The sequence below is a fragment of the Chlorocebus sabaeus genome, chromosome 1 (genome assembly GCF_047675955.1).
Source record: "Chlorocebus sabaeus isolate Y175 chromosome 1, mChlSab1.0.hap1, whole genome shotgun sequence".
Classification (NCBI taxonomy): domain Eukaryota; kingdom Metazoa; phylum Chordata; class Mammalia; order Primates; family Cercopithecidae; genus Chlorocebus; species Chlorocebus sabaeus.
Window position 1 is genome coordinate 541879 of NC_132904.1, and position 22738 is coordinate 564616.

Sequence of the window (22738 nt, forward strand, 5' to 3'; positions counted from 1 at the left end):
TGCACTGGCAGAGGACCGGCTGGGCATGTCTGCCATCTGAAGGACTCAGCCCATGAACCATGCAGACCAGGGAAGGGCCTCCTCCCCAAGGCTGGAGACCTGTTGCCTTCATGGTTAATGGATCCTGACACCTCCAGTCTCAGTGGGCACACAGGCAGTGGTCACCTGCTCCACAGGGAACGCCATGGCTCCAGGTGGCCCGGAGTGGATGGGGCCTGAGAGACCAGCCTGTACCGTCTCCTGAGGGCAGGCTCTGCACTCACAATCGTGTTTACAGGCACCCATTCAGGAGTGGAGAGGGACGCCCCCGCCTTGGCTGTGCCCTCCAGCGCCTGTTTCCCACTTGGCCACTCCCAGCTCTGCCTCCAGGAAGGGTGAGGGCAAGGGTGCACCGTGGGGTTGGCGTGTGTGACCCCTGAGCTCTGGGTCAGGGCAAGCTCATGCATGGAGCAGGATCATGGCATGCAAACTGCAGGATCAAACTGCAAAGGCCGTAAACCAGGAAGCCAGGCCTTGCCTGGGCTCAGGGGCAGGCACTGGGCCCGAAGGAGGAGGGCCACTTCCTGCCACCCCCCCGCCGAGCTCACCTGTGGCACCTCCCCAGGAAGTGCTCTGGCCAGACCAGGGTAAACACGCTAGCCCTGCCCCTCTGGGACCAGGGCCCAGGGACCCAGACTCTTGGCCACACTCATTCCCACTCCCTCATTCCCACCCCTACTCAGGACGGCAGCCGGAGCCTTGGGTCCCTGCATGGGCCTGGGGTGCCCTGTGCCCCTTCACCTCCTCCTTGTCCAGTTTACTGCTGTGGCAGCCGGTGCTACCCGCTGTGTCCGCTGCACCCTGGCCTGTTCTGAGCGGTCAGAGCAGCTGGGCAGAAGGGCCATCCTGGGAGCCAGGTAGATGAGGACAGAACCAGACAGTCCCCCTGTGGTGGGCAGAGGGTGGCGCCTGGGCCTGGGCCTGGCCATGGGGCAGTGTAAGGAGAGGCATCCTGAGAGGGCCTCAGGTGTCCCCACCGCCCCCAACACGCCATCTCTCAGTGCCCAGGCTGGGCAGAAAAGGGGCCTTGGAGGAGCCCCTGCACTGTGAGGAAGAGAGGCTCCGTCCCACTCCGGGAGCTCAGGGCCCCAAGTCTGGGTCTGTGGCATGGTTGGGTCCTGCCTGACACCCACCCACTCACCGAAGCCTCTACCCCAGCTTCCCCAGACCTGGGGTGACCCGCTAAGGGAAGCGACTCTGCCCCACGCCTGGCGCACTTGGCTCAGCCGAGGCTCTGACCGCCCTAGGGCTGGAGCCCTCCCAGCATCACGCCAGCGCTGCCCCCGAAGTCCCACTGGCAGCGTCCCCCCGTCCCCCGCGGCCTGCTGGGGCGCAGCTAGGCCCTGTCCAAGGAAGAGCTCGAGGCCTCGCCCTGCTCATCCCGCGGAGGCCTGTCCCCAGAGGCCCGCAGAGGGGCCCCCCAGGTGGGTGTTGGGGAGGGCGGAGAGGGCTGGGGCTAGAGCCCAGGCGGGGGCGGGGGCGGGGGCGGGGCGGAGCTGGGTCCGAGACCGGCGGGGGCGCCTCCATCCCACGCCCTCCTCCCCCGCGCGCCCGCCCGCTCGCTCTCTGGTGACTCCGCAACCTGTCGCTCAGGTTTCTCCTCTCCCAGCCCCGCCCCGGCCCGGCCCCGCCGAGCGTCCCAGCCGCCCGCGGGAGACCGGGCGCCGCGGCCGAGGCGCGAACAGACGGACGCACGGGTGAGCGCCGAGGGGACAGGCCGAGCGCGGGACGCCGGGAACAGGTGAGCGCTGCGGCCGCGGGGGAGCGCGCCCGCCCGGGCCTTAGTTTCCCCGGTGGCGATGGGACGCGGGGCTTCTGGTTCCGGACACCAGGCCCGGCGCGGCGTCGCAGGGCGCGGAGCACTTGGAGGGCGGCTGGGCCCGGGGCGCGGGGCAGGGGGCTGGGGTCCTGGCCGGGCCCCCGCCTCTCCTGGACGGGTCCTGCTGCAGCCCGGCCTGCCCACGTCGGTCCTGGGCGGCGGCTAGCGAGCAAGGATATTTTTAAGCCAGCGATGGGTGACTCACCCGCCCCGTCCTGCCCCTTCCCAGCTCTGGGGCTTGGTGGGGGCAATCCCTGCGTCCGGAGAGCGCAGGTGGTACGGAGGCTTCTCCCGCTTCTGTGGGCTGCAGGACCTTCCCGAGGTGAGCACCGCACGCCCACTCCCTGTGGGCCGGAGCCAAGAGGCACTTCCTGGGTGTCGGAGCCCAGAAGGAAGCCAGTGGCCCGGGAAGCACCAGCTGGGTCAGTCTCCAGGTCAGGGTCGGGGGTGGGAGTTTCAGGGGGGAGGAGAGGCTGGGACGGGGGTTGCAGAGGCCCTGCCAGGTGAGGCAGTAGGGTGGGCTGGCAGGAGCCTGTGGGCAGGCGAACTTCAGCCATCCTAGATTCCTGGTCCCTGGGTCCAGCTGCCTGGTGTTGCCCCTTGCTGTGGGATGTCCCTGGTGGCAGGGGAGGGGGAGGCAGGGCCGGGCATGCCTGGACCTCTGCCCCCACCCACCCCATGCCCAGTCCCAGGGAGGCAGGCCCAGCTGGCGACGGCCCCTCCTCTCGCGGCCCCTCCTCCCCTTGCTGCCCCTCCTCGGTCCCAGCCTCTCCTGGGCCTGCTTAGCACCTAGGCCTTGTTGGCACGGCGCTCCAACGGGGACTTCTCTGCCTGCTTGGGTCTCCTTCCCTACCCTCAGCTTCCCCAGCTTATCCCTTTCTCCTTCAAGACACAGCTTCCAAACCAGGACACGGCCAGGGCCTGAGGGGCACCCCCATTCCAGGGCCCCACCCAGCTCCCATGAGGGCAGCCTGGAGCCCCCATGACTCAGCTGACCCCTACCCAAGGTCACTCAACATGTGGAGCTGGAATTTGAACTTGGAACCTGTCTCTCTACCCTCTTGCCCTGCTGGGACCTCCTCCCCTCCACAGCCCGACTGACAAGGCACCCCGCTCTGCCTCACTTCTCACCGGGAGAATGACCACAGTACAAAGTGCAGCCTGGGCCTCCAGGGCTTGGACCCCACCCCCAGTGGGCCAAAGAAGCCTCCCCAGGGGGGCGGGGCTCCCACGGGTCAGGGCGTCAGGAGGCAGCCCCATACTCAGGTGCTTCAGACCCAGACACCACACCTGGACCCACCCCACTGCAGCCCGGCCCTGCCTGGGCCTGAGGTCCCCCATACCCTGCAGGCCACCGAAGGACGGGAACCCGGCCTTCCCCGGGGGGTCGTGTGTCACAGCCCTCCGTGTTTGCGTGCCTGCAGGCCTGGGCGCGAGGGCGCGTTGGTGTCTTGCCCAGGTGTGTGCCTGGACACACGTGCCTGGCGCCCTTGGTGAACCCCGCCAGGAATCCCATTAAGCAAACACTCAGGCTTGCCACTGAGCCCGTGAACATTCCAGACATTCTCCACAGAAATAGAGACAGAGGAAGTGGCCACGCCCCCTTGGTGCACCCAGCCCCTCATGGCAGAGGCAGTGCCCCTGGGCCCCCCAGACCCTCCCTCTAGGCCAGACCTGGTCAAACCAGAAAGTCCTGGGTGCTGCGGGCCACTCCGTTGACCCTCCATACCAGCAACGCTGGCCGGTGACCCCACCCTGGCAGACCCAAACTCTGAAGCCACAGGGGACGGCCCTGTGGCCCTGGCAGGAGGCGGATGGTGTGGACCTGTGGGGAGCTGGTCACAGAGCCACAGAACAGTCAGGTTCCCACAGGGCATAGTCCCCTTGGGGCAAGTCAGCCTGGTTCAAGGCCATCAGGCTCTGCCCATCCCCCTGGGAAGGCCCCAGGGTCCAGCCCAAATCAGACCCATCTGCCTGCCCTGGCAGCTGGGCCTTAGTTTCCCCAAAATGCATCGGGGAACAGGGCAGCGCTGGGAGCCCAGAGACAGGCTCTGGGGATTCTGCCCCTGGGGAGGCCAGAGGCGCCAGCTGCCTGCCCCATAGCCACCCTACCTCGTTGGAGGCGCAGTGATACTGTGTGTTGGGGCCACTGGACTGGCTCCCAGTCTCAGCCCCCCCCACACCCGCCCTCCAGTCCCTCCCCTGGGCTCGGCTGCCAAGGGTCCTGTGCTGGCCGCCTGGCCACATCCCTGCCCTCGGGGTGAGGAAACGCCACACCCCAGGGACCCCAGGGTTTCCTGCCCCCACAGACTGTTCCCGGCCAGGCCTCCCAGGCCCAGGAAAGAACCAAGAGCTGTGGCCTCTTTGCTGGGGCCTGGACAGAGGTGGCGTGCGTGGGTGGCAAGTCCACATATGCATGTGCAGGAGCCCCTTGGGGTGCAGGCCTGGGGTGGGGCAGGAGTGGCAGCTACAGCCGGGCTCCCTCTGGGCTTCAGGGTCCACCCCCACCCCCAGCTCCAGCCTCACCTCTCCTGCCATCCTGCAGCTACCACCCACCCTCCCCCAACCCCCACCACACCCCCACCACACTCCCACCCCCTCCCCACCCCCACCACACTCCCACCCCCTCCCCACCCCCATCACACACTCCCGCCCCCTCCCCACCCCCATCACACACTCCCGCCCCCTCCCCACCCCCATCACACACTCCCACCCCCTCCCCACCCCCCCACCACACTCTCACCCCCTCCCCACCCCCATCACACACTCCCACCCCCTCCCCACCCCCACCACACTCACACCCCCTCCCCACCCCCATCACACACTCCCGCCCCCTCCCCACCCCCATCACACACTCCTGCCCCCTCCCCACCCCCCCACACTCCCACCCCCACCACACTCCCACCCCCTCCCCACCCCCACCACACATTCCCATCCCCCTCCCCACCCCCCCACCACACTCCCACCCCCTCCCCACCCCCACTACACTCCCACCCCCTCCCCACCCCCATCACACACTCCCGCCCCCTCCCCACCCCCATCACACACTCCCGCCCCCTCCCCACCCCCATCACACACTCCCACCCCCTCCCCACCCCCCCACCACACTCTCACCCCCTCCCCACCCCCATCACACACTCCCACCCCCTCCCCACCCCCACCACACTCCCACCCCCCTCCCCACCCCCATCACACACTCCCGCCCCCTCCCCACCCCCATCACACACTCCTGCCCCCCTCCCCACCCCCCCCCACACTCCCACCCCCTCCCCACGCCCACCACACTCCCACCCCCTCCCCACCCCCACCACACATTCCCATCCTCCCCACCCCCCCACCACACTCCCACCCCCTCCCCACCCCATCCCCCAACACCCCTAGCATGTCCTCCTCCCCCTACCCACCCCATCCCCTCTCCCCCCAGCACCAGGGCCTTAAACTCAATGCTGCCCGGCTTGGAAAGTACCTTCTCCCCCCAGGACCCTCATCAGAGCCTCCCAGGCAGCCTCTGGGGGTCCCTGTGGAGCGCCTAGGGTCTGGGGCATGATGAGGCTGAACGACTGCCAACTGGGACATGGGACCAACTGGGATGTGGGGCAGGGGTTCTGCCCCCCAAGAGACCCCTGCCCAGGCCAGGCCAGTCAGGGCTCTGGCCCAGGGAAGGAGGGGAGACGCCAGCCAGGCCGGGAGGAACTGTCAGTGCAGCCCCTCTGTCCACCCAGGTTTGAGACAGGCACTGGCCTCAGACCCGGGCCACACTGAGGTCTGCCCTTCTCCTGCTGGCTGCCGCCCGGGACACCATGAGCCAGTCCGGGGCTGTGAGCTGCTGCCCGGGTGCCACCAAGTGAGCCCCCCCACCCATCCCGAATACCCCACCCTCACCCTCCGAGCAGTCCCCAGGGAGGGGTGCAGTTCGGCCCTGCCCTCACAGCCCCTCCCCTACAGCGGCAGCCTGGGCCGGTCTGACAGTGTGGCCAGGATGAGCCCCAAGGACCTGTTTGGTGAGTGAGGTTTGAGAACATGCTGGACGTCACAGGGGAGAAATGGGCGCTGCATCCAGGCCAGGGACAGCCGCCCCTGCCCCACAGCTGTGCCTGGCCTGGCCCAGGGGATCCCTGGGTGCCCAGGGAGGCCTCTGGACCCTCATCAACCTTCTGAAAGCTCCTGGCCGCTGGATCCCCTCCCCCACAGCTGTAAGGGGAGAGGCCTTTACTAATAATTCAGGGAGCATCAATATTGATTCCGCTGCACTCCTTGCTGCAACCTGATCACAGGGGGGTTCAGGCAGGATGAGCCGCCAGCTGTCTGCTCCGGGAGGGGGGCCTGGCCAGCCCCTACTTTCCCCCACTCTGCCCTTCCCCAGACACGATCCTACCCTCTCCCTAGCTAGATGCCCCCTTCCCTTGTGACTTTGGACAAGGTGCCTAGTCTGGAAAGCGAGAAGCCCTGGGAGGGCAGGGATGGTGAAGCTGGCAGCTCTCAGAGTGGGAAGAAGCATGGCTGCGACCCCCCTCCTGTCCCCCCAGCACAGGTTCCCCAGTCCCCACTCTAAGCAAGCTCGTCGCCTTCGAGCTGCATCCTTCTCCAAGGGGGCTTCCCTGGAGGGAGGGAAGGGGCTTCCTGCAGGTCCTGATTTCACACCCACATCCTTCCTGGTGGCCAAGAGGTCCACGGAGCAGCCCCCCCTCCGCTTGACTCCACCTTCCCTTGTGGGTCCAGTCCCAACTGGACGGAGGGCTGTGGGTCCCGCCCGTGGGGGTGAGTGACTGGTGTCTCCCGGTTCAGAGCAGAGGAAGAAGTATTCCAACTCCAACGTCATCATGCACGAGACCTCGCAGTACCACGTCCAGGTAAGGCCCTGCCCCCAGGTAAGGCCCCGCCCCCAGGGAGCACCCCCAGGACATGGCTGTCCTCATGCTCCCGTCTCCAGAAAAAAAAATAGATGGGCATGGTGGTGCCCGCCTGTAGGCCCAGCTACTGGGGAGGCTGAGGCAAGGAGGTCACGAGCCCAGGAGGCAGAGGCTGTAGTGAGCCAAGAATCGCACCACGCACTCCAGCCCAGGCACCTGGGTGACAGAGCTAGACCCTGTCTCAAAACAAACAAAAGAAAGAAAGAGAGAGAGAGAGCTCCAGGGAGAGTGATCAGCCCAGGTTCTGACACCTGCAGGGGCCGGGGGAGGCCAGAGCCAGAACTGCCCACACTGTGCCGGGCTCAGCTACAGGGTGGGGGAAAGCGTCCCTCTGGTTCCAGTCCTGGGAACTGGCCGTCTGAGGGGTGAGGCAGCCCAGGGTGTGCTGGGAAAACACTGTGGCTGCCGCACAGCCGTGGATGGGAAGAGCCCGTGGAGGAAATGATCATCCTGGCCCCAAAACAAGGAACTGGATCGGGAGGGAGCAGGCAGAACAAAGACGCCCTTGATGGAGGCTGCAGGGAGACCCAGGCTGCTTCTCAGGGCCCAGACTGGGCCGCCTGCACCCGCAGGACCAGCAGCCCGCCCTGAGGGCTTTTCTGTTTTCCTAGGTCAGTTTCATTGACACAGAGAACTCAGGAAACATGGTTTTTTTTGGTGTGTGTGTGTGTGTGTCTTCCTCTCTCTCTCTCTCTCTCATTTGTTTTGAGACAGAGTCTAGCTCTGTCACCCAGGTGCCCAGGCTGGAGTGCAGTGGCGCGATCTTGGCTCTCTACAGCCTCCGCCTCCCGGGCTCGTGACCCCCTTGCCTCATCCTCCCAGTAGCTGGGCCTACAGGCGGGCACCACAACGTCTGTCTAGTTATTTTATTTTTTGTGGAGACAGGATCCCTATGTTGCCCAGGCTGGTCTCAAACTCCTGGGCTCAAGCAATCCTCCCACCTCCTAGCCAGGCCTGGTAGCGTGAGCTTGTAGTCCAGCTGCTTGGGAAGCTGAGGCAGGAGGATCGCTTGAGCCCAGGAGTTCAAGCTAGGATCCCACCGCAGCCCTCCAGCAGCCTGGGCAACAAAGTCTTAGGCCAGGCGCGGTGGCTCACGCCTGTAATCCCAGCACTTTGGGAGGCTGGATCACCTGAGGTTAAGAGTTTGAGACCAGCCTGGCCAACATGGCAAAACCCCATCTCTACTGAAAATACAAAATTAGCCAGGCATCATGGTGCACACCTGTAATCCCAGCTACTCGGGAGGCTGAGGCAGGAGAATCGCTTGAACCTGGGAAGTGGAGGTTGCAGTGAGCCAAGATCATGCCACTGCACCCCAGCATGGGTGACACAACGAGACTCCGTCTCAAAAAAGAAAAAAAAAAAAAGAAAGAAAAGGGGCCGGGCGCGGTGGCTCATACCTGTAATCCCAGCACTTTCGGAGGCCGAGGCGGGTGGATCACCTGATGTCAGGAGTTCGAGACCAGCCTGACCAACATGGTGAAACCCCCATCTCTACTAAAAACACAAAAATTAGCCAGATGTGGCGGGAGCCTGTAGTCCCAGCTACTTGGGAGGCTGAGCCAGGAGAATCACTGGAACTAGAACCCGGGAGGTGGAGGTTGCAGTGAGCCAAGATCATGCAACTGCACTCCAGCCTGGGGGACAGGGCAAGACTCCGTCTCAAAAAAAAATAAAAAAATAAAAAAATAAAAAAAAACAGAAAAAGAAAAGGCCCCTGTGCCTGGGTACGGGCCGGGCTCCCGGTTGTGGTCCAAGCCTGGGTATGGGCCGGGCTCCCGGTTGTGCTCCAAGCCTACAGGACTCTGCCCTCTTGAGGAGGATCCTGGAGCCTCTCAGCCTGGCTCCTGGACTTTGGCCCCAGCTGGCCTGGACCGGCCCCCAGCCAGCAGGAGCCTTTCCCATCTGCCCAGAGGCCAACAGAGTGAGGAGCAAATGGTGGGTGGGGTTTTCCTGCCCCTCCCTGATGAGGACACTGGGGCCCAGAGAGAGGGTGAGAGTCTGGTGGGAAATCTCTCCAGCCAGGTGGGGGCCACCTGAGCCTGGGTCCGTGGTTTGCTTTTTTCTAAAATATCACACAGTAAAGGCCATGTGTATGGAGGGGTGTGGTTCTGTTACCACCACAGTCAGATCCATCAGCCCCGTCACTGCAAACCTGTGAATCCCCAACACTGGTGGCCACCCCCAACCTCTGGCAACATTGCCGGCCCTTCATCACCACAGTTTTTGTTTGTTTGTGTGTTTGTTTGAGACGGAGTCTCACCCAGGCTGGAGGGCAGCAGTGCGATCTCGGCTCACTGAAACCTCCGAATTGTTCAAGCAATTCTCCTGCTTCACCCTCCTGAGTAGCTGGGAGGACAGGCACGAGCCACCGTGCCCGGCTAATTCTCGTATTTTAGTGGAGACGGGGTTTCACCATGTTGGTCAGGCTGGTTTTGAACTCCTGACCTGGTGATCCACCCGCCTCCGCCTCCCAAAGTGCTGGGATTACAGGTGTGAGCACAGCACCCGGCCTCATCACCACAGTTTTGTCTTTTTGAGAATATCCTATAAATGAAGTCATATAGTTTATAGCCGTCTGTGTTCTGGTTCCTAAACTTATTTTAAGAAAACCCTGGGGCCAGGCACAGCAGCTTCTGCCTGTAATCTCAGCACTTTGGGAGGCAGAGGCGGAACGAGCGATCACTTGAGGCTTGGAATTCAAGACCATCGTGGGCATCGAGACCCAGTCTCTACAAAAAAAAAATTAAACATTAGCCTGGTGGGCACAGGTCTGTCATCCCAACCCCTCGGGAGGCTGAGGCAGGAGGATTGATTAAGCCTGGGAGGGGAGGCTGCAGTGAGCTGTGATCATACCACTACACTCCAGCCTGGGCGACAGAGCGAGACCCCGTCTCAAATAAATAAATAAAAAGACAAGGAAAACAGTGTAGAGGAAGGCTCCGACTGGGCTACGCGGCATCTTCCCCAGGGCCCCTAGTGGCCATTTCTTCCCTAGTGGCCATATCTTCCCAGGGCCCCTAGTGGACACGACATGTCCTTACGGGTGGCTGGGGGTTCTCTATAGAGAGACTTGGGTGTGTGGACCGGCCAGCTCTTCTCCCAGTCTGTGGCTTGTCAATGCATATGCATCACTGTCCTTTTTTTTTGAAGATGGAGTCTCACTCTGTCCCCCAGGCTGGAGTGCAATGGCGCAATCTGGGCTCACTGCAACCTCTGCCTCCGGGGTTCAAACCATTCTACTGCCGCAGCTTCCTGAGTAGCTGGGACTACAGGCACGCATCACCACGCCTGGCTAAATTTTTTTTTTTTTTCGAGGTGGAGTCTCGCCCTGTCGCCTAGGCCGGAGTGCAGTGGTGCGATCTCGGTTCACTGCAACCTCCGCCTCAAGGGTTCAAGCGATTCTCCTGCCTCAGCCTCCCCAGTACCTGGTATTACAGGCGTGGGCCACCATGCCCAGCTAATTTTTTGTATCTTTAGTAGAGACGGGGTTTCACCATGTTGGCCAGGCTGGTCTCGAACTCCTGACCTCAAGTGATCCACCCATCTCAGCCTCCCAAAGTGGTGGGATTACAGGCGTGAGCCACTGCACCCGGCCTAATTTTTGTGTTTTTGGTAGAGATAGGGTTTCACCATGTTGGCCAGGCTGGTCTCCAACGCCTGACCTCAGGTGATCCACCTGTTTTCACCATGTTGGCCAGGCTGGTTCCCAACACCTGACCTCAGGTGATCCACCTGCCTCCCAAAGCGCTGGTGAACTGAGTCACTGCGTCCTGAGTCACTGAGTCCGGCCTCCATCACTGTGGTTTGATAAGTGGAAATCAATTTTGATGATGTCCATTTGTATGTGTTTTTCTTTTATGGTTTGGGGTTTTTGGTATCCTGTGACTAGAAGAAGTCATCCCTTGACCAAATTTCTGCAGATTTCTTCCGCGTTTTCTTTTATTTTTTGTAAATTAGGAATTAATTGTGGAAGTTCCTGTGTTTTCTTTTTTTTTTTTGAGATAGAGTTTTGCTGTGTTGCCCAGGCTAGACAGGCTGGAGTGCAGTGGTGCGATCTCGGTTCACTGCAACCTCCACCTCCTGGGTTCAAGCAGTTCTCCTGCCTCAGCCTCCTGAGTATCTGGGATTACAGGCGCCCGCCACCACGCCCGGCTCATTTTTTGTATTTTTAGTAGAGACGGGGTTTCACTGTGTTAGCCAGGATGTTTTGGATCTCCTGATCTCAGATGATCCACCTGCCTCGGCCTCCCAAAGTGCTGGGATTACAGGCGTGAGCCGCCGCGCCCCGCCAGTTCCTGTGTTTTCTTTTCAATGCTTCACAGTGTAGGCTTTTGCGTTTAGGGCCAGGATCCATTTTACTTTATCTTATTATTTTTTTTTGAGACGGAGTCTCAATGTACTAGACCACACTGATTGTTTTGAATGTTGAACCAGCCTAGTCGTCATTTATTCCAAATGTGTGATCCTTTTTCCCCTGTTGAGGTACTGATGTAGTAATAGTGTAGTTAGGAATGTTTTGTGTTGATGTCCGTTAGAGGTCCTGGTCTGTAATTTTCTTATAATGTCGATGGCAGGTTGTGTGGTAGGGTTATGTTGGTTTTATAAAATGGGCAGGCAAGTATTCCCTCCTCTTCTGTTTTCAGAGTTTGTGGGCCAGGCACGGTGGCTCACGCCTGTCATCCCAGCACTTTGGGAGGCTGAGGTGGGCAGATCACAAGGTCAGGAGATCAAGACCATCCTGGCCAACACAGTGAAACCCCGTCTCTACTAAAAATACAAAAAATTAGCTCGGCGTGGTGGCGGCCGCCTGTATTCCCAGTTACTCGGGAGGCTGAGGCAGGAGAATGGTGTGAACCCAGGAGGTGGAGCTTGTAGAGAGCCGAGATCGTGCCACTGTAGTCCAGCCTGGGCGACAGAGTGAGACTCCGTCTCAAAAAAAAAAAAAAAAGTTTGTGAAAGCTTGTTATTGTTTCTTCCTTAGATATTTGTTAGGATTTGCCAGTGCCACCCTCAGAGTGCAGGATTTTCTTTGTAGGAAGGTTTTGGTTATTAATTCCTTCTCCTGCCTGAAACATCTGTAGTGATGCCCCCTCTTTTGTTCTGGTTTTTGAGAATTTGTGTTTTCTCTAGTATTTTTCTTGATCAGGCTTGCTAGGGATTTACCAATTTTATTAACCTTCTCGTAACTAACTTTGGGCTCTGTTGATTTGTCTCTATTGATGCTGATGTCTGTATACAAGTGTGCTGACCTCCTCTTAATTTTCTACCTTCCACTTACTGTGGGTTTTATTTGATTCACTTTTTTTTTTTTTTTTTTTTTTTTGAGACAGAGTCTTGCTCTGTTGCCCAGGGTGGAGTGCAGTGGCACGATCTTGGCTCACTGCAAGCTCTGCCTCCCGGGTTCACGGCATTCTTCTGCCTCAGCCTCCCGAGTAGCTGGGACTTAAGGCGCCCGTCACCACGCCTGGCTAATTTTTTTTTTAATTTATTTTTAGTAGAGACGGGGTTTCACCGTGTTAGTCAGGATGGTCTCGATCTCCCGACCTCGTGATCCGCCCACTTTGGCCCCCCAAAGAGCTGGGATTCCAGGCGTAAGCCACCATGCCCGGCGTTGATTCACTTTTTCTACTTGCTTAAGGTGAAACCTTAGAGATTATTTATCTTTTTTGTTTGTTTGTTTGTTTTCTGAGATGTAGTCTCGCTCTGTCACCCAGGCTGAAGTGCACCGGTGCAATCTCAGCTCACTGCAACATCTGCCTCCTGGGTTCAAGCGATTCTCCTGCCTCAGCCTCCCAAGTAGCTGAGGTTGCAGGCGTGCACCACACCTGGCTAATTTTTGTATTTTCAGTACAGACAGTTTTTTGCCATGTTGGCCAGGCTGGTCTCAAACTCCTGAACTCAAGTGATCCGTCCTCCTTGGCTTCCCAAAGTGCTGGGATTACAGGCATGAGCCACTGTGCCCGGACAGATTATCGATCTTACGTCGGTCTTCTTTTCTAATATATTCATGGGAAGCTCCACACTCCCCTCGCAGCACTGGTTTAGTTGTATTCCACAAATTGTGATATGCATGTTCAGTTCGGAATGTATCGGGGGAAGCCTCAGGATCCCTGACTTCCCGCAACAAGGGTGCTTTCTAGTTTTCTTGTGACTTCATCTTTGATGCATGGGTTATTTAGAAATATGCTGCTTTATTTCTAAACATTTAAGGATTTTCTGGTTTTCTATTACGGGTTTCTACCTTAATTCTGTTACGGTTAGAAAACATATTCTGTACCGTTGCAGTCACTTGAGATTTACTGGGACTTGCTCTGTGGCCCAGCAGCCTGGTTTTGCTTGTTTGGTTATATTGTGTGTTTCAGGTTCTACTCTGCCTCTCCCAGAGAGATGAGCGGCCTCATAGTCCCTTGCATGTTTCTGCCCACTTATTCTTTTTTTTGAGACAGAGTCTCGCTCTGTCATCCAGACTGGAATGCAATGGCATGATCTCGGCTCACTGCAACCTCTACCTCCCAGGTTCAAGCGATTCTCTTACCTCAGACTCCTGAGTAGCTGGGGTTGCAGGTGCCCGCCACCATGCTGGGCTAATTTTTGTATTTTTAGTAGAGACGGGGTCTCACCATGTTGGTCAGGCTGGTCTCAAACTCCTGACCTTGTGATCCACCCGCCTCAGCCTCCCAAAGTGCTGGGATGACAGGTGTGAGCCACCGTGCCCGAGCTTTTTTTTTTTTTTTTTTTTTTTTTTGAGACAGAGTCTTGCTCTGTTGCCCAGCCTGGAGTGTGGTGGTGCGATCGTGGCTCACTGTAACCTCTGCCTCCCAGGTTCAAGTGATTCTCCCGCCTCAGCCTCCTGAGTAGCTGGGATTATAGGCGCCTGCCACAATGCCCAGCTAATTTTTGTATTTTTAGTAGAGACAGGGTTTCACCATGTTGGCTAGGCTGATCTCGAACTCCTGACCTCAGGTGATCCGCCCGCCTCAGCCTCCCACAGTGCTGGGATGACAGATGTGAACCACCGCACCCAGCCACACAAACTTTTATGTTTTGTGTTTTATGGTTGTCTTTGACTGTCCTATAGTTCACGTTAGTGTTTATCCAGCTGTGCCAGCATTGTGCACCGAATGGCCGGCCTTTCGTAGGAGGGTTTTACTCAGCGAACTTGGCTGGAGGAGGGGGCCTGAGCCAGGCCTGGAAAGAGGAGAGATGGAGGGCACAGGGCAAGGGCCAGGCTGGCCGCAGATCCTCAGGGACGGGTGCATCCCGTATGCACTTGTTGAGGGTCCGCTGTGCACCAGGCTCTGCCCTGGACCTGGGGACACAGCTTAGCAAGTGGCACCTGGAACCCTGCCTGGGAGTAGCGAGCACGCCGGACACATACCACGCCGTGTGCAGCGTGACGTTGGGTCTGATTCAGGGAAACAGGACAGGTTGGGGATGGGGTGACGGCTGGCATTGTAGCCAGGTGGCCACAGAGCGGACGTCTGAGAAGGAAGAGAGCTGGGGAGGCTGGCGCAGCCAGTGCAGTGGGCGGGTGCTGAGCCCGTGCCAGGAGGTGGGCAGGTGAGGATGGTGGCGCGGGGCCAGCCAGCAGTTGGAATTCTTTTGAGGGTATCGTCAGGACACAAGCATGGTCCCCACAGATGCCTGCCAAGGCAGAATAGAGACTCCCCCCACCAAAGGCGGGGCCGGGCCCCCGTCCTACCACCCTACCCAGGGTTGGCTGTGGCCCCTCAGCCCCCCAGGCTGTGGCCTCTGGGGACTGGGCTTTCAGCACAAGGAGGGCTCTGCCTAACAGTGACCGCCCGCCCACCCCCAGCACCTGGCCACATTCATCATGGACAAGAGCGAAGCCATCACGTCTGTGGAGGACGCCATCCGGAAACTGGTGCAGCTGAGCTCCAAGGAGAAGATCTGGACCCAGGAGATGCTCCTGCAGGTGAACGACCAGTCACTGCGGCTGCTGGACATCGAGTCTCAGGTGGGGCCCAGCGCCGGGGGGGACAGGGAGCACGGTGGGTAGAGGCGGCGGCAGCCACTGGCTGCAGCCCACATGTGCGGCCAGGCCTCTCTGCAGGGCCGGCCATGCCCCATCGTTCTGCTCCCTGGAAGAGGATGGGACGAGGGTGGGCAGAGAGGGCCGCATGGAACTGAGTCCAGGGAAGTTTGGAAGCGTGGGTCAGCCTTGCTGCACAGCTGCAGGGCACGTCAGGGCCTCATTCTCATCTTTGGGAGCCCGTTTCCCAGCGGCACCAGAGGGGCTTGTGCTCCAGGCGTGTCCACAGTTCCAGCCACTCCCTGCCGGTGCCTCGTGGGTGCTCACAGCTCCGGTCACTCCCTGCCGGTGTGAGTCGTGTCGGCGCGACATGTCCCCACAGGAGGAGCTGGAAAACTTCCCGCTGCCCACCGTGCAGCGCAGCCAGACGGTGCTGAACCAGCTGCGCTACCCCTCTGTGCTGCTGCTTGTGTGCCAGGACTCGGAGCAGAGCAAGCCCGACGTCCACTTCTTCCACTGCGACGAGGTGGAGGTGAGGCGGCACCGGGCAGGGCAGGGCGGGGCTCCACAGCGTTGTGTCCCGCCCTCCTGGCTGCCTGATGCCCGCTTTCCCAGGCAGAGCTGGTGCACGAGGACATCGAGAGCGCGTTGGCCGACTGCCGGCTGGGCAAGAAGATGCGGCCACAGACCCTGAAGTAGGGCAGAGGGAGAGCAGGGTCGCAGCGGGCGGAGAGGGGAGGAGCCGGGCAGGGAGGGAGGGTCAGCAGGTGTGTTCCCATCGGGGCTGAGCAGGACCCCCCCGCCCTCCAGGGGACACCAGGAGAAGATTCGGCAGCGGCAGTCCATCCTGCCCCCTCCCCAGGGCCCAGCGCCCATCCCCTTCCAGCACCGCAGCGGGGACTCCCCGCAGGCCAAGAATCGCGTGGGCCCGCAGGTGCCACTCAGTGAGCCAGGTAGGCTCAGGGGCTGGCAGGGGCTCCACAGGGCTTGTTGTGAGGGGCTTGGTGAGCAGCCACCATGTCCCCCATCAGGTTTCCGCCGTTGGGAGTCACAGGAGGAGGAGCCGCGGGCTGTGCTGGCTCAGAAGATAGAGAAGGAGACGGTGGGTGCCTGGGCATGGCAGGTGGCCCCTCCCTTCCAGGCCCCCAGCAGTGGGCACTGGTCCTTACCACCCCTCCGGCCAGTCCCCAGCCTGTGGCTGCCCCTTCACAGGTTTGGGGCCGTCCCTGCAGCAGGGCGGGGCAGCGGGGAGTGTCTGAGGCTGACCCCTGACCCCCTCTGACCCCAGCAAATCCTCAACTGCGCCCTGGACGACATTGAGTGGTTTGTGGCTCGGCTACAGAAGGCGGCTGAGGCTTTCAAGCAGCTGAACCAGCGGAAGAAGGGGAAGAAGAAGGGCAAGAAGGGGCCAGCAGGTGCAGGGGCCAGGGACGGGGCCACTCATGGCGCTGGGGAAGGTCTGGCCCACACAGATGGGCTGCATATGGGACACAAGGCGCAGGGGCTGGGGAGACCAGGGCCAGCCCGGCTCACACGATGCCTCCCACGCCAGAGGGCGTCCTCACGCTGCGGGCACGGCCCCCCTCTGAGGGCGAGTTCGTCGACTGCTTCCAGAAAATCAAGCTGGCGATTAACTTGCTGGTGAGTCCCGCGGCCCCAGCCCTGGCCCAGCGTCTGTGTGAGGGGCGGGTGGAGGCCCTGCCCCGGCCCCTGCTCACTGGTTCCTGCCCCCAGGCAAAGCTGCAGAAGCACATCCAGAACCCCAGCGCCGCGGAGCTCGTGCACTTCCTCTTCGGGCCTCTGGACCTGGTGCCTGGGGCCGGGCAGCAGGGGCGTGCGGGGTGGGAGCCCAGAGGCCTCTGGAGCATCTATCTCCCCGGGGTCGGGGTCGGGGCAGCAGGTGCCCGTTTTGGGCAGCCCGGTTCACACTGTGTGGCCACACTCCCTGGGGTCCAAAGTCCCTTCCCGAGGGCCAGCCTGTGGAGCCATGGGGGTGCTGGACCGGGGTCTGTGGGCCTCAGTCCCTTCTCAACCTCGCTGTGCTCCAGATCGTCAACACCTGCGGTGGCCCAGACATCGCACGCTCCGTCTCCTGCCCACTGCTCTCTCGAGATGCCGTGGACTTCCTGCGCGGCCACCTGGTCCCTAAGGAGATGTCGCTGTGGGAGTCGCTGGGAGAGAGCTGGATGCGGCCCCGGTATGGCAGGGCTGAGTGGTGCCGGAGCTGGATGGGGGCCAGCACTGCACAGGGGCCAGCATGGGGGTCCTGGGTGGGCCAGTTCTCGAGGGGCAGGGCTGACTCAGGACCTCCCACCCCAGCTCCGAGTGGCCGCGGGAGCCGCAGGTGCCCCTGTACGTGCCCAAGTTCCACAGTGGCTGGGAGCCCCCCGTGGATGTGCTGCAGGAGGCCCCCTGGGAGGTGGAGGGGCTGGCGTCTGCCCCCATCGAGGTGAGAGCACCAGCAGCCCCCATCCCCTCCCCAGCCCCAACACCACCCCTCCCCAGAGCTCCCCTCCCCAGCCCCGACACCCACCCCTCCCCAGAGCTCCCCTCCCCAGCCCATCTCCACCCACCGCCCCTTCAGCTGCAGCTCAGCTGCCCCCAGCCCCGCCAGGAGAGGCAGCCCGTGCCGGCATCACCAGGCTTCAGGCTCCGTCACCCTCAGTGGTGCGTCAGTCACAGCATGTTAGCCGAGCCCCTGTCTTATGCCCCCTTGTTCTGGGACCCAGCCTGCCCCTGCCCTCCTTACCCAGCCCTGCCCCATGTCTAGCTCAGGCCACCCACCTTCACCACAGGTGAGTCCAGTGAGCCGACAGTCCGTACGAAACTCCCAGAAGCACAGCCCCGCTTCAGAGCCCACCCCCCCGGGGGATGCCCAACCACCAGTCAGCTCCCCACATACTCACAGGTAAGCCCCCCTCAAAGTGAGGGAGCATGAAAGTGAAACCATTCAGAACCTACAGGCTCTAAAAACATATGGGTACGCTGCCACCAGGTGGTAGCAAGTGCATTGATCAAGTGGTTTAAAACACCACTTTTCCAGATTTGAAGTGGTTTTAACTGTATGATATATAATTAAAAGAAACATTTAAAAAGTCATGCACACATTCTCTACCTTAATATATCAACTCTGTCTGTGCATCCACATGTATGTTTTAGAACCAAGGTTAGAAACTTACTAAACCACTGAACTTGAGTTGTTTCACCAAACACTGTCACCCTGTTGGGACTGCTTCAGGCCCAACCTCTGGTAGAGCCACAAGAGGAGTCTGGGGTCCTGGGCTAGTGAAGCCTCTGCCCTCCCTCCACCCCCAGCCCCGACCGTTTCCACAGAGGACAAAGAACAAGCCCACGGCACTACCGGGAGTCCTGTCTTTCCTTGCCTCCCCTCTTCCCTTCTGTTCCCATTCCTGGTCCAGGATCTGTATGGGAAGCCACTGACCCTGCCAAACCCCAGGATTCAATTTTGGGGGGAAGGGGGGGCCAGAAATCCATCTTCTAAGCAAGCATGGCCTCCCTTGCCCACAATGTCAGCCTGGCTCCCATAGTCCGACAGTCCATGGCCCCTTCATTTCCCTGAGCGCCTGGACACGGGAGCTGCCCTGATGACCAGGGCCACACTGACCCGGACGGATGGCCTGGCCAGGTGACAGCCACAGGTCTGCTACATGCCAAAGCCAGGACCCCTCAGCCAGAGCCAGCCCCCACACGCTTTTTTTTTTTTTTTTTTTTTTGAGATGGAGTCTGGCCGTGTCGCCCAGGCTGGAGTGCAGTGGCCGGATGTCAGCTCACTGCAAGCTCCGCCTCCCGGGTTTAAGCCATTCTCCTGCCTCAGCCTCCCGAGTAGCTGGGACTACAGGCGCCCACCACCTCGCCCAGCTAGTTTTTTTGTACTTTTTAGTAGAGACGGGGTTTCACCGTGTTAGCCAGGATGGTCTCGATCTCCTGATCTCGTGATCCGCCCGTCTCGGCCTCCCAAAGTGCTGGGATTACAGGCTTGAGCCACCGCGCCCGGCCCCCCACACGCTTTTGAGGTGCAGGTCCCACCCCACCGAGAGGAGCTGGAGACCCATCCTCCACTGGACCATTTGGGCTGTGTTCAGTCCTCAGAGGGGCCGTGGCTCTGAAGACATGCTGGCCCTCATTGGCCAGCTGGGGGGGTGCTGGACTAGAGACCCCTGAGGTGGCCTGGAATGGGCCAGCCTTGCTGTGCCACAGGCCCCTGTGCCACGCCCACCTCCTGCCTGCCCCGCCTCCACGCAGGGCCCCAAAGCTCTGGGGCTGTCACAGTTTCCATTCCCGGCTGACGCTGCCTGCAGCCTCTCTCCACGGTGACCTCCAGAGCAGAAAAGAGGCAGCCAGCCGTGCACCTGGGAAGTTGCTGACCCCCAGCCGCTGCCCAGGTCTCAGAGAAGACCCCCACCAGCCTGGGCCTCAGCCCCTCCTGTTCCTCATAGGGGCTACCAGCCAACACCAGCCATGGCCAAGTACGTCAAGATCCTGTACGACTTCACAGCCCGAAATGCCAACGAGCTATCAGTGCTCAAGGATGAGGTCCTAGAGGTGAGGGGGCTGGACGAGGGGGTCCAAGAGGGGGAAACGGGGCAGGGCTTCAAGGGAGGGGCTATCAGGGGAGGTGGGGAGCAGTCTAGGACCAGGCTGGGTGATGCCAGGACAGGGCACAGCTGCGTGCCCCTTTCTCCAGCGTCCCCGCCCCTGGGCTCTGATCAGGATCCGCAGCCTGTTGGAGGGGCCTCCCCATCTTGGGGATCTCCAAAGACATGCAGGGACCCCTGTGCCAGGCTGGGGGGAGCGTCTGCACCATGTGGACCCAGCAGGGGCCTGTCATTCACACCCACCCAGGAGCCCCCACGTCTGCACTGGCTGCATCTGCCAGCCGGAATCCAGGCCACCCACTGGGGGACAGAAAGTGGAGCAGGCTGGGGGGAGTGGGCCACATCCACAGCCTGGTTAGGCGGTTCATGCCTGTAACTGCAGCACTGGGAGGCCAAGGCGGGAGGATCCCTTTAGCCCACGAATTTGAGACAAGCCTGGGCAACACCTCGAAACCCCATCTCTACAAAAAATATAAAAATTAGCTGGATGCAGTGGTGTGCGCCTGTGGTGCCAGCTACTCGGGAGGCTGAGGTGGGAGGATCACCTGAACCCAGGAGGTCGAGGCTGCAGTGGGGAGTGATTGCACCACTGCACTCCAGCCTGGGCGGCACAGTGAGACCCTGTCTCAGAGAAAAAAGAAGGGTCTCCCAGACTCCCTGCGGCAGGGTGGGGGAGGAGTAGCCCAGCAAGGGATGGAGGGGTGGAAACAGGGCTGCGGAGAGGATGGAGCGAAGCGGGGCTCCGGGAGACTCTAGGGCGCGCCCCGACCTCTGTAAAGCGGAACCAGCGGGTGGTCCCAGCCCCGCAGAGCCTGGATGTGGGGAGGGGCTGACGGCGCGCCCCACAGGTGCTGGAGGACGGCCGGCAGTGGTGGAAGCTGCGCAGCCGCAGCGGCCAGGCGGGGTACGTGCCCTGCAACATCCTGGGCGAGGCGCGGCCTGAGGACGCCGGCGCCCCCTTCGAGCAGGTGAGCCCGCGGGGGTCCCTGGGGTCGCAGCCCCCGAGCCTCCTGGAGCAGCACCGCCTGCGCCCAGCCCCGCCCCAAGGCCAGCCCCGCAGCTGGAGAGGCTGGGGCAGGTGCAGGGCTCCCTGGGCAGAAGGGAAGGGCTGGTCCACAGGCCAGGGGAGGGGTGGGGTCCTGGGCAGGTGCTGGGAGGCGGGGGCAGGGCATGGGGAGCCTGATCGCCTCCCGCCCCCGCAGGTCGGTCAGAAGTACTGGGGCCCCGCCAGCCCGACCCACAAGTTGCCCCCAAGCTTCCCGGGGAACAAAGATGGTGAGAGCTGCTGCTTCGAGGCGGAGGTGCCGGGTCCAGGGCCACCTGGGGGAGGAAGGGTGGGGAGGTCCTTGGGCCGGGGGCGGGGGCAGGGGCAAGGCAGCGGCGGGCCTGAGTCGCGCCCCCCCTCAGAGCTCATGCAGCACATGGACGAGGTCAACGACGAGCTCATCCGGAAAATCAGCAACATCAGGGCGCAGCCACAGCGGCACTTCCGCGTGGAGCGCAGCCAGCCCGTGAGCCAGCCGCTCACCTACGAGTCGGGTCCCGACGAGGTCCGCGCCTGGCTGGAAGCCAAAGCCTTCAGCGCTCGGTGAGCGGGGGATGAGCGAGGGATCCGGGTGGGGGGTGGGAGGCGCGGCCCAAGGTGCGCAGCGGTCGCGGCGGGGCCCAGGCAGCCTCGCCCACGGTGCGGCCCTGACGCCCTCCCGCCCGCCCCCAGGATCGTGGAGAACCTGGGAATCCTGACTGGGCCGCAGCTCTTCTCTCTCAACAAGGAGGAGCTGAAGAAGGTGTGCGGGGAGGAGGGCGTTCGCGTGTACAGCCAGCTCACCGTGCAGAAGGCCTTCCTGGAGGTGAGCCCGCCTGCGCTCCTGCGCCCCGCCCCTCCTGCCCCCCCCCGCCCCTCCTGCCCCTGCGCCCTTCCTGCCCCCGCCGGTTTCTGGGGTCGCAGAGCAAGGGGGAGGCCGGCACCCGGACCGGTGGGACCCCTGGCTGAGGCTGCCCCCATTTCTCCCTAGAAGCAGCAAAGTGGGTCAGAGCTGGAAGAACTCATGAACAAGTTTCATTCCATGAATCAGAGAAGGGGGGAGGACAGCTAGGCCCGGCTGCCGCCGGCGGGGGCCTGCGGAGGGGAAGCCCACGCCCAATGCATGGAGTATTATTTTTATATGTGTATGTATTTTGTACCAAGGACGCGGAGGGGGCGCGGTGCTGGCTAGGGGTCCCTGCCTCTGTCTGGAGGCACAAGGCCCATCCTTAGGACCAGCAGTACCCAAGGCCCCAGCCCATACCAAGACCAATCTAAGCCAAACCTGCCCCCTGGTGGTGCCAGCCCCTTGTCCACCTTCCCCTGAGAGCACAGAACTCCCTGGGGCTGGAGCCTCTTTCTCTGGCCTCCCCTGTGCACCTGGGGGTCCTGGCCCCCGTGATGCTCCCCCATCCCCACCCACTTCTACATCCATCCACACCCCAGGGTGGGCTGGAGCTCCAGGCTGGCTGGGCTGAGCCCTGCACACACGCAGGGTTCTGCTCCCTGAGGGGGGCCTGGGAGGGGCTCCAGCAGGAGGCAGTGGCTGCCATTGGGGGGAAGTGGGGGAATGACACACACTTCACCTGCAAGGGCCAAGGATGCAGGGGACACCGTGCAGGCTTCAGACACCCCCAGCGCCCACCCTCACAGGCCCAGGAGTGGAGCTTTCTCTGGCCAAGTTTCAGGCCAATGATCTCCACATGGTGTTGGGGGTGCTGGTGTGTCTTGGTGCCCGGACTTGAGTCTCACCCAAGAGATAAGAGGTGGCCCAGGCACCAGGGCGAAACAATTAAACCAGTTAAGTCTCCTAGGAGCCGTGTGTCTCAGTTCCCTGGGAGTGGGAGTGGGTCCTGGAGTCCCTGAAAACTGTACCTTTTCTAAGCACTGCAGGGCAGAGGGCGGGCCATCAGCCAGGCTGCTCGGCCCCTGAGCCCAGAGGGGACCCTGCCCACTTCTCTTCCTGTGGCCTTCCCAAGCCCGGTGACCAAAAGGCCCAAAGCCTGTCACCCAAGCCCAGCTTTCACTGGGCACAACCCTAGTAGGAGTGGTGGGGACAGAGCCAGCTCGGCCAGATGTTCGGCAGGCCCCGGGAGGGGCATGCGTCAGAGGGCAAGGCCGAAACTGGATTTGGAGATCTTAGCCCAGGCTGACGGAGGCTCCCGAGAAGGGGGAGCGGGCCACACTCAGCACCCTGCCTGGGAGGGGCACCTGACCGCCCATCTGGCGTCCACCTGAGCCACACCCTTGGAGGGGCCTTTGGTGCCCTCTGCTGGCCGCTCCATGTGCTGCTGTGGGTGGCCGCCAGGGGTGCCCTCGCGCTGGATTGGTGGC

At 61.5% G+C, this 22738-nt stretch overlaps 1 protein-coding gene across 7 annotated transcripts; it reads left to right on the top strand.

Annotated features, from left to right (window-relative positions):
• The first annotated feature begins 515 nt into the window (after window positions 1–515).
• EPS8L2 (EPS8 signaling adaptor L2) lies at window positions 516–22214 on the top strand. 7 transcript variants are annotated; one of them, XM_073022705.1, is made up of 23 exons: window positions 516–1463; window positions 1633–1780; window positions 2088–2292; window positions 5581–5702; window positions 5804–5859; window positions 6644–6708; window positions 14588–14749; window positions 15147–15296; window positions 15380–15459; window positions 15575–15717; window positions 15796–15866; window positions 16053–16179; window positions 16317–16405; window positions 16499–16573; window positions 16813–16961; window positions 17084–17213; window positions 17560–17672; window positions 19222–19327; window positions 20229–20348; window positions 20583–20655; window positions 20788–20968; window positions 21098–21230; window positions 21396–22214. In XM_073022705.1, exons 4-23 carry the CDS (start codon window positions 5659–5661, stop codon window positions 21474–21476), a joined length of 2148 nt encoding a protein of 715 aa, XP_072878806.1. In that variant the 5' UTR covers window positions 516–1463; window positions 1633–1780; window positions 2088–2292; window positions 5581–5658; the 3' UTR covers window positions 21477–22214. The 7 variants fall into 7 exon arrangements, with proteins under 7 accessions (XP_072878806.1, XP_072878824.1, XP_072878800.1 ...); XM_073022723.1 differs by having other exon boundaries at window positions 2088–2180; XM_073022699.1 differs by having other exon boundaries at window positions 2169–2292.
• Window positions 22215–22738: the final 524 nt, after the last annotated feature.